The 10,954-nt window shown below is 41.2% G+C and overlaps 1 protein-coding gene across 1 annotated transcript; it reads right to left on the bottom strand.

The window, feature by feature from the left end:
• Nucleotides 1-1,445: 1,445 nt before the first annotated feature.
• Nucleotides 1,446-10,659, bottom strand: sdf2l1 (stromal cell-derived factor 2-like 1). Its single transcript, XM_086111699.1, has 4 exons — nt 10,357-10,659; nt 6,606-6,802; nt 1,998-2,325; nt 1,446-1,796 (listed from the first exon to the last, which is right to left on the bottom strand). Exons 1-3 carry the CDS (start codon nt 10,532-10,534, stop codon nt 2,035-2,037), a joined length of 666 nt encoding a protein of 221 aa, XP_085967825.1. The 5' UTR covers nt 10,535-10,659; the 3' UTR covers nt 1,446-1,796; nt 1,998-2,034.
• Between the last annotated feature and the right edge of the window lie 295 nt (nt 10,660-10,954).

The following is a 10,954-nucleotide window of genomic DNA, read 5'->3' as shown; positions in this document are numbered from 1 at the left end:
TATGGCAAATTCAACATTTCACCTTTAATAAAATATGTGAATAGTAATCTAAAAGTGACCTTGAAATTGATTTTACCGTAATTAGAATGGAACAAGGCATGTCAAAAATCTGAGAGGCACTTTGTGAGACAAGGAGATTTGAATAAATACGTTATTCTACAAAAGCAGATCAAAATGGTCCCACACAGCGGACAATTTGCGTTTCCCCGGGAGCTGCTCCATGATATGTATGTACTTCCACAAGCAAGGGTGAGGTTTGGATCGCGTCGACAGACGCACTTCCTTACAAACACAGTTTGGCGGGCTTTTGCGGCGCCAACGCCCCCTGGACTGTATCGACGCAGTTCATGCATCGGTCATGTGATTGTCTTGAAGCAGTAAGCGCAACGATGCGGGGATTGCTCTGTGAGCTCGACACCGGCGTCGACGCATCGGTGTTGCTGGACCCATCACTAATATATATATATACACTGTATATACATACAGTACATATAACTATATTTGAAAAGTTAATTCAACAAAATGTCAGTATCATAAGCCTCTGAATGTATTCTTTTAAATAATTTTGTTGTAATACTCACCATTAATGTGAATGTTTTTCAGTTCCTCACGATTGCTAAAGATCCAGCAAAGCGAGAAGGATAGTCAGCTTGCCGGATCCATACGCGGAATTGCTGCTGGCTAGCTTGCACCCTGCTCAGTAGCTTGCACGCTTCCTTTCTGCTGTCTCCAGCAGGGTATTTTGATGCAAAAGTAGCATAGCGCGTGTCAAAGTGCCGCTTTACATTCGACCGTTTCATCGATGGTATTTTGTCATTGCAAATTAGACACCACAGAACCTGTTCTCTCCACAAAGACGAATGCTTCGGATTAGCTTTGAAATGACCGAGGGGACTGATTCAAAAGGGGGCGTTGACCTGTTACAGACCTTTGTTACAGCTGCAGCTGTTGTGAAAATACTATATAAATCAGGATGTATTATATTTTTCATGGAGGCCAGTGCTTCTGCCCAGCATGGAAGGCCTTGACTGCATGCCATTGGTCTAATTCTAAAAATCATTGTGCCAGAATGAAAATGTTTATGTAGTTTTGGCTTCATAATTGGGAAAAAATATAAGATGCTCTCACAAACTATTGTTTTATATTCTATTTGAAATTTACATACAGGTTTATTCATTTTTCTAAAACACACGCAAATGAGGTTCACACCAAAGAATCACACTGTTAGCATTTTTTCTGTTCCCAGGTGTCCTAATAAAGTGACTATAACATGCATCAGGCAATACATAGCAAGGCTCAAGAATTAGTTAACAGAAGATCCTCATTTGAAAGACCCGTGTTACTTTTTTCAATCAGCGTGATCAGCTCCGAACTGCAGTTCGTGGCGAACTGCGAACTTGATCCAGTGACTTCAAACAGATGAAATAAATGGGACATAGTCTTGCTCATTCAAACTGGGGCTTTATTTTTCCTTCTGAGCAGCAAACCGTTTTCAGTGACACTTCAAGTACTCATTGCGTCAGAACCTTTTCTACTCTTATGGACTTTTCACACCACCGGCCTACTCACATCGGTTGGAGGTCACACATCAACAAATAGATGTCTCAGCCGATGCCGGCAATATATGTTTGTGGGGATTTACCTGGCTACCCTTGCTGATGTAAAGTGAGTCGCTGCTCATCTACCCATCTCCACTTCTTGGTGTGTCAACGTAATCATGACTTTGCGACCAGGGCGACCGGAGGCGTAGCTAGGGGGTGGACACCTGTTCTCAATCGTCAAGTCTGTTGTACTTTCTAAGAAAAACATGAAAAAAAACCCGTCAATTTAATTTTCATGGATCCTTGCATGTAGCATATACAGCGGCCACATCACCGAAAATGTCAAAATGTATCGCTTTTGGATAACCCATCTCTACGAATGATCCCCACCTACAACTAATTCCTTGAGAAAACAGACAAAAAGATATCAATCATCACTCAAATGAAATAATTTACCAAGGCACAGCCATGGACAAGTTCACTGCTTTTGATTTCAGAGTTCAGTGTGATGAGCTGATTGGTGGAGTGGATCCTGGCTTGGCTGGATGAAGACACCTTCCATCACCTGCCACCAGTTATGCTGGTTTGGTGAGGTCATGCCGTGTACTTCCCATTGGCCACGGATGGGAGGGCCATACTGCTCACCCGTCACACTCAGGAAAACATTGGTACCGACATGCTTGAATCGCACGGCGTCATTGCGCTCCCAGTGGACACCATCACACTGCACTGTCCAAACGTCCAGGTCATCACCCTCGCCATTCTCTCCGAATGCACTGACCTCCTGCAGAGAGAGCAGTTACAAGAATTATCTAGCACAAAATGCAAATACTTATCAGTTAGCTACTTCACCACATTATAATGCCATTCGTAGCATATTTGCTACATGCATATTTATTAACTAACTCATTCTTTATATTACAATTAAATCGTCTGTATCAAATTTGATATGGCAGGTTTAAAATATGATTTCCCCAAATTGTCATTTCACATGTAATCTACATAATGCTTACTAAAATGCGACACCAAAAAAATCTCATAAACAACATGATATAGCAAAAATATTTTTGTGGATTTTGTTAGAAGGGTTAATAAACATCTCAGTTTCCAAAAATCGGAACTTTCTGGCTATTCTTTGATGGGTCAGGTCTTACAGAAAATCTCACGCTCTGAATATGCATGACTTTGTGAGTTTTTGTGTCGAAAAAGTAATGAGATGCTCTTTACATTGGACGCGACGATGACATTGTATCTACAGTGAATGAAGGTCTACAATACTGCAGCATGCGTACTTGAATTTGAATTAGACAACCAGATATTTTGAATACAGTCAAACCTCAACTTTTGGAACATCTCTGTTCCCGACCAAATCGGTTTTCGACCAAAAATTATAGATTTTTTATGCCTCGGATGACGACCGAATTTCGATTGTCGAACAAATTGAGCGCACTTGAATGCGTCACTTGACTCCTCTCGTCTTCCTTACACGAGGAAGTGACGCTTCCTCGGGTAGACGAGGAAGTGACGCTTCCTCATGTCGCGTTCCATTGTGAACAGACGTGTTCAATAAAGATTTATTTTTTAATAAAGAACGTGGTTTCGGTTTTCGAACAAATCGGTATTCGAACAGCCTTCTGGAACGGATTATGGTAGAAAACCGAGGTATGACTGTATTATTTTTCCACTGGTGATATATATATATATATATATATATAATTAGAGCTGTCAAACGATTAAAATATTTAATCTAATTAAAAATGCAACTGTCATAATTAACTCAAATTCACTACAAATTAATCGTGATTACTCACGCATTTTTTATCGTTTCTGAATTTCCTTTTATATTTTTTTACCTATTTCCCCCCCATTTTAATGCTCTCATCAATATGGAATCATGAATCAGTTTTCTATGTGCAAAATGCAAATATTTACTGAAATAACAATTTCGATTTTCAATTTTACATGAACATTTTTCACTTGGAGCAGTTATTCACACATAATCTCTCACACAATATTACTGTACATCAACAACAGTGAAAAAAATATTTTGTCACACAACAGCTGCTTTAACATCTCTTTATGGAATCAAAACAGAGCAATATAAAATTATAAAGTGCACATCTAAGGTAAACTAGTACTCAGCCTATAGTGGATTTAAGCCATGGTTGCATACTTCGTTTTTCTCAAGTTTGCTTTGAACACAGCAGTCAGGCTACGTTGATTGTGTTGGTCCTTCTTGCGCAGAAGTCTCTCTACGGTTTTGTGTAGACATCATTTCGGATGACTACACTTGGTTTGATGACAACACTGAAGACGTTTTATTTTCGCTAGGTCGCTACCACTGCCCCACTGAACTTCACCGTCACTGTCAGACGAACACAGGGAAGCTCCACCCGCTCTATTTATATGGACACGGAACACCGTAACCTTCCACACAAAATAGTTCCAAAGAAGTAACAATCGCGTCAGTGGCATACATCGTATACCGGTATGATCCAGGTAACTTTGGTCGTTAGTGGAACAATCTGGCAACTTTTTAAAAGTAAACTTTCCATTCATAAACTCCTTAAGTATCAGTTTTCGGTGTCTCGCGCTGCCGTGGCTGGCAAAACAAACGTACGTGGACCTATTCAGCGCGCTTGTTGTTTTGTTTCTGGTGTATTTATAGAGCAACGTAACAATTTATCCCGTTAAAATTCATTTAAATTAATGCCAATAAAAACGCGCTAAACTGACAGCTCTAATATAAATATATATACAGGTAAAAAAAAAAAATTCCTCGTCTCACCCCCCCCTCGGGTGGTGTCCGTCCCTCATTCAGCTCGGGTCCTCTACCAGAGGCCAGGAAGCTTGAGGGTTCTGCGCAGTATCCTTGCTGTTCCCAGCACTGCACATTTCTGGACTGAGATGTCCGATGTTGTTCCCGGGATCTGTTGCAACCACTCATCTAGTTTGGGGGTCACTGCCCCGAGTGCTCCGACCACCACAGGCACGACTGTCACCTTTACCTTCCAGGCTCTCTCCAGCTCCTCTCTGAGCCCTTGGTATTTCTCGAGTTTCTCGTGTTCCTTCTTTCTGATGTTTCCATCACTTGGGACCGCTACATCCACTACAACGGCTTTCCTCTGCCCTTTATCTATGATCACGATATCTGGTTGGTTCGCCATTACCATCTTGTCAGTCTGGATCTGGAAGTCCCACAGGATCTTCGCTCTGTCATTCTCCACCACCTTCGGAGGTGTTTCCCATTTTGACCTTGGGGTTTCCAGTCCATACTCCGCACAGATGTTTCGGTAGACAATGCCACCCACCTGGTTATGGCGTTCCATGTAGGCTTTCCCTGCCAGCATCTTACACCCTGTGTTGGATCGTCTCAGGTGCCTCTTTGCACAACCTACACCTTGGGTCTTGTCTGGTGTGGTATATCTGGGCCTCAATGGCTCTGGTGCTCAGGCCCTGCTCCTGAGCAGCCCGGATGAGTGCCTCTGTGCTGTCCTTCAGGCCAGCCCTCTCTAGCCACTGATAGGACTTCTTGAGATCAGCCACTTCAGTTATGGTCCGGTGGTACATCCCATGTAGGGGCTTGTCCTCCCATGATGGTCCCTCTTCCAGCGCCTCATCTTCTGTTCCCCATTGTCTGAGACATTCTCTGAGTACGTCATCCGTTGGAGCCTTCTCCTTGATGTATTCATGGAGCTTGGATGTTTCATCCTGGACAGTGGCTCTCACACTCACTAGTCCCCGGCCTCCTTCCTTTCGGCTTGCGTACAGTCTCAGGGTGCTGGATTTGGGATGGCACCCTCCATGCATGGTTAGGAGCTTTCGGGTCTTAACGTCCGTGGTCTGAATCTCTTCCTTTGGGCACCTTATTATTCCTGCAGGGTATCTGATCACTGGCAGGGCATAGCTGTTTATTGCCCGGGTCTTATTCTTGCCATTGAGCTGGCTTCTTAGGACTTGCCTCACTCGCTGGAGGTATTTGGCCGTAGCCGCTTTCCTTGTTGCCAGTTCGAGGTTGCCATTGGCTTGTGGTATACCGAGGTACTTGTAGCTGTCCTCAATGTCTGCTATTGTTCCTTCAGGGAGTGAGACCCCTTCAGTGCGGACAACCTTTCCTCTCTTAGTCACCATCCGACTACATTTCTCAAGCCCGAATGACATCCCGATGTCGCTGCTGTAGATCCTGGTTGTGTGGATCAGGTAGTCTATGTCCCTTTCGCTCTTAGCATACAGCTTTATGTCATCCATGTAGAGGAGGTGACTGATTGTAGCTCCATTTCTGAGGCGGTATCCATAGCCTGTCTTGGTGATTCCTTGGCTTAGGGGGTTCAGTCCTATGCAGAACAGCAGTGGGGAGAGTGCATCACCTTGGTATATGCCACATTTGATGGACACTTGGGTAAGTGGCTTGCCATATATATAGGTAATATAATATATATATATATATACATATATGTATATATATATATTAGAGCTGTGAGTTTAACGCGTTTTTATTGGCATTATATCAGAAACGATAAAAAATGTGTGAGTAATCACGATTAATTTTTTAGTTCATTTGAATTAATTATGAGGGTTGCATTTTTAATTAGATTAAATATTTTAATCGTTTGACAGCTCTAATATATATATATATATATATATATATATATATATATATATATATATATATATATAGCTAGATATAGATAGCTTGAAAAGACAAGATATACACACACACAAGACAGGGTGGCTTGGTTTGCATGTTCTCCCCGTGCCTGTGTGGGTTTTCTCCGGATACTCCAGTTTCCTCCCACATTCCAAAAACGTTTGGCAGTTTGATGGAACGTTCCAACTTTTGTCCCTCGGTGTGAGTGTGAGCGCGGCTGGTTGTTCGTCTATGTGTGCCCTGTGATTGGTTGGCCACCAGTTCAGGGTGTCCCCCTGCCTACTGCCCGAAGTCAGCTGGGATAAACTACAGCATACCCACGACCTTTGTGAGGGTAAGCGGATCAGAAAATGGATTGATGGATGGATATATATCTCACAGAGCACTGCTACTGACTTTGTGCACATTTTACAAACCTGATTATTAGATAAGGGGGAGCTGAAGTGGTGTGTGTGAAGGTTTCGGCCAGTCTTCATGTGTGTGAAGCGTATAGGCTGACCACACTTAATTGCTGTCCCACGCTGACACGGATGGTTGGCCTTTCCTCGTATCTGCCAATAACTGTTGCCATCATCTGCGTTCTCGACTCCAGTGACAGACTGCTGTCCGCTTCCTACACACACACACACACACACACACACACACACACACACACACACACACACACACACACACACACACACACACACACACACAAGCACAACTGTAATGACCATGGTGCAACACAAACTTCTACCAGAACTATGAAGCTACAGCATGTACTGGGGTCAGGCCAATCTCGAGTCCCACAAAGATTGTCAATTTAAAATTAAATGCCTAAACCATAAATATTTAGACATAAACACATTGGATTCAAAAGTATATCAATCATACTCCTGTTGTCAAGCAACCATTGCACTTCCGGGAGAAACTAAATTATCCCAGGATTGTACGCAGGAAGTTTCGTTCAAACCTGATATTAAATTTAAAAACAATGGATGGGTTAACATCTGATTAAAAAAAAAAAAGAACCCAAATAATCCACCATTGCACAACCAGTGTTATTTCGAGACTATCTCAGATTCCACCCATGAAGTTTCATAAAGAACCACAGTTGAACTTCAAAATGAAAGTTATTTGAAATCTGCTCATTTCATTGTCGTTACATTTACTGTCATTTCAAGAACAAAATTGAAACATAATATAAATAAGCCCTTATCTTTATTCACACAACCAGTCCATGTCTGGCAGACACTACATACACTATCCCAGTTTTGCACCTATGAGGTTTCATGAAGATGTGATGTTGCATTTCAAAATAACGGCCCTCTAAAATGTGCTTAATTGATTATTTTTTACACTTCATAAAAAAAAAAAAAAATCACAAAAAATAATACCTTTCTTATCACACAGTCTTTCAATCCCTTAGAGAAACTTGTCTACTGCAGGACACCACATGGGACGTTTCATTCAAATCTTATCTTGCATTTCAAAATGAAAACACTTTAAAATTGTTGTACTTCGAACTGGTATCATTCCATCAACGTGCAGATAGTCCAGTCATTTCCACTGTATAGCTTCAAATTGTAATATCACCATTCACCACTAGACAGTAGTCATGATTATGGCTTAGTTGTGATTGCAACGGGTTTTATATTTCCCTATACTACTGTACATTATAAGTAAGCCTAAATTTTTTTTTGGCAGATGTAGAGGTTTGGAACGACATTCAGGACCTCTTTTACCTTGTACCACAATAATATAATTTTGAGTGAGCTCATTTTTGTAAGAGAAAAATGAAACACAAAATGAGTTCTGACACTTAAATGGTTTGCTGTTCAGCAGTTTTGTGCCAACCTTGAACTGTAATTGTTGTTAATAAGAGCCCTTTGCATTGGACGTTAAAAAAAATCCACAGTATGTGGCCACTTTTGCTTGTTTAAACCCCTTTCTATTATGCACGCATTGAGAAATTGATACCCTGCCTACTGCCCAAAGACAGCTGGGATAGCACTCCAGCAAACCTTAGTGAGGATGGGCAGATTGGGAAATGGATGGATGGATGACACATGCATTATGAATATTGAAATATATCAAGAACACATATTTGCATATATTTTACACACATTTTTAAAATGGCATTTGTCTCATACATTTAGTTAGGAAGTCCATGGTCCGATGTAGAGGCCCACCCATCCCCTTACCCGCATTCTAAGCATCGATGTTTAAGTTGTGTGTGTGTATGCATGCATACATATATATATATATATATATATATCAGTGGCGTTCCGTCAGGGCCAGAATAACATAAATTTAATTTGTTATTTTATTTTCATAAATGTCAACAAAACTATTCTCCGTGTTCTTTACGTCATATTATTTCCACTTAGTCGAGTGGCTTTCAATGTTATTTAAAATAACATTGAAAGCCACTCGGATAAATTACTTATTTATTATGGTAGAGTTTTTAACCAATCATATTTCAGATAGCTTGTGTTGCTAGGTAAACTAAACTTGCTCGGGGCCTTCAGATTAAACAGAGCAGGCCCCTGTGCGCTGTAAATGAACGGGCGCAGTCAGCTTGCAATAGCCAATCAGATCACGAGTCTGCGTACCAGGGCCAGCTAGAAGGCCTTACATTGACACTGGATGTGCGCGTTCGGTGATTGGATTAGCGCCTGCTAGAGGGAGCTGTTGCTGCATTTTGACCCAAAATGGCCGAAGGAGAAGACGTTGATCTGGTTGCAGGACTACTTTCCACATAATTTTCATTTTTCAAGACGGACCTTCCACTGGATTTACCAATTTAAGTTGTTTTACCAAGGCAGCAAGGAATCATCAGAGCACGGCTGGGCACTTCCAAGCTACGGTGCGTTTAAAAACGTTTGGGGACACTCGCGTAGATCTGCAGCTCAGTGAACAGGCACTACATTGGTGAGTAAATGAATTTTATTTTACATTTCTTCTTATTTTATTTCGTTAGTATTCATGGTCACGAAATAAAATGACAAAGATACAAAAATGTATCAAATAAATCAGCTCACCTGCAATTTATAATGGCGCATTGTAGTCAGCTTCGTGCACTAAAATTCGTTCAATCTCAGCTGCTCAACATTTTCAGTTATTTGCCGTTGTATAGCCTATTCTCAAAATGCAAATGATCTGTTAATTTTATTTTCAAAGAATAGTTTGTTTTGTTATTGTGTGGTTGGTGTCTTATATGAAACTGCAACATTGCGCAATTTATTAGACAGACTTGTTTATGATCACACAGCGTAATTTGGGTGCCATTTTATTTAATATTTTTTAAATCTTTTTATTTTTGACAATATCTGTAAATTTAGTTTCCTGCTCTTCATTGTGAATGCATACTTGATGGTTTTAAATGCTCCTGAAATTAAGTGCTGACTGACGAGCCTATATTGTGTTAATGTATGTGCATGTTAAATTGCTCCATGTACAGCACTTTGTATGCAGCGATGGCTGTTTGAAAGTGCTCTATAAATACTGTTGACTTGACTTGAATGTATGTGACGTCACTGAAGGCCTAAGATTGAAATGCACGGCCCGCCACTGGTATATATACACACACACACACACACACACTCACACACACACACATTCGAAAAGAGTCAAGCCAGCGTCAGCAAAGGTTTTTAATAACTCTATACTGTGTGTGAGTAGATAGATGGATAGACAGATAGATATAGTTTTATGCCATTCACCGCCAAATTATGCATTTGCGCCGTGTTACAGTAATACAGGGGGAGAGATATCAACCTTTGCTGAGCCTGGCTTGACTCTTTTCGAGTGGACGGCTGGCCTAACTGCAGGAAGTAGGCTATGATATATCGTATTTTCTTCCAGCGTCATATGTAACATTCAATACACCTCGTCAATGTACCTATTTATGATCTCCACTCGTGACACTGAACGTAGAATGGGTGGTGGATGTAATTCTATTATCGATACATTGTAGAATTGATACGGTACGGAAGAGTTGATATACACAACATAATCTTGGTTACACTGATCATGAACTATCGTAATCTTAAAATGACAACCGGTCATTTAAATAATAAAAAAACATGTTAAACGCAGGGTTAACTGCAATTCAACCATATACTTTCACGTGTAATATGTTTTAATTTTTAAATTTACTTTAACTCAATAAAGAAGAACAATTACCTGACCCGTATTTGACATCGTGGGAATGGAGACGAACGCTATGTCTGGTGTTCATCAGTTTTACCAGTGAACCGCAGGTGACATCTTTATACTCAGTCTCTCTTCCCTCAAAATGTGACCACAACACAAAAAATACCAGTAGTTTAAGAAGAACTGCGTAACTACTCTCCATCTTCATGCGACAGTCGAATGCCCAATGCCAAGAAAGCGTAAACCAACCAAGTTAAAACATCATAGCTCGGTTTAGCCAATCCTGGCGTGACATGCAACAACAAGGAAGTAAGCGCTACATTACAGCAACACAGGACGCCTTCGGAAATTCTGGCCCAATCCCAATACTCTGCCCACCTCACAATTACGTGTTCCCGTCGAAGCTGTGACGAGAGGTGTCCCAATTCTCCGAAGTGTTTGTCGCCCAGCCCCTTTGAGCCCATGTTCCACACTTGGGCTGTGTCCAAATTCACAAGATTAGTCGTGTGAAGGCGGCAGTTCAACCAGATGATGTCACTTCTGTAGCGACTCGACCGCACATGGTGTCCAAATTCACATTAATTCGCCACGGTTTATGCGATGTATGGAGGCTACACGATAAGGAGCC

Source organism: Hippocampus guttulatus, chromosome 5 (assembly GCF_054856545.1).
Source record: "Hippocampus guttulatus isolate MCC_2025c chromosome 5, RoL_Hgut_1.0, whole genome shotgun sequence".
NCBI classification, from domain to species: Eukaryota; Metazoa; Chordata; class Actinopteri; order Syngnathiformes; family Syngnathidae; genus Hippocampus; species Hippocampus guttulatus.
Note: the sequence above shows the minus strand (reverse complement) of the source record. Positions and strands in the feature narration are given on the sequence as shown.

Excerpts from the sequence above, each read along its gene's own strand:
- sdf2l1 (XM_086111699.1), bottom strand. The coding sequence starts at position 10,534 with ATGAAGATGGAGAGTAGTTACGCAGTTCTTCTTAAACTACTGGTATTT. Across the intron at positions 6,803-10,356 it reads CGATGTCAAATACGGGTCAG|GAAGCGGACAGCAGTCTGTC; the intron begins GTAATTGTTCTT and ends GTGTGTGTGTAG. Across the intron at positions 2,326-6,605 it reads CCCCCTTATCTAATAATCAG|GAGGTCAGTGCATTCGGAGA; the intron begins GTTTGTAAAATG and ends CTCTCTCTGCAG.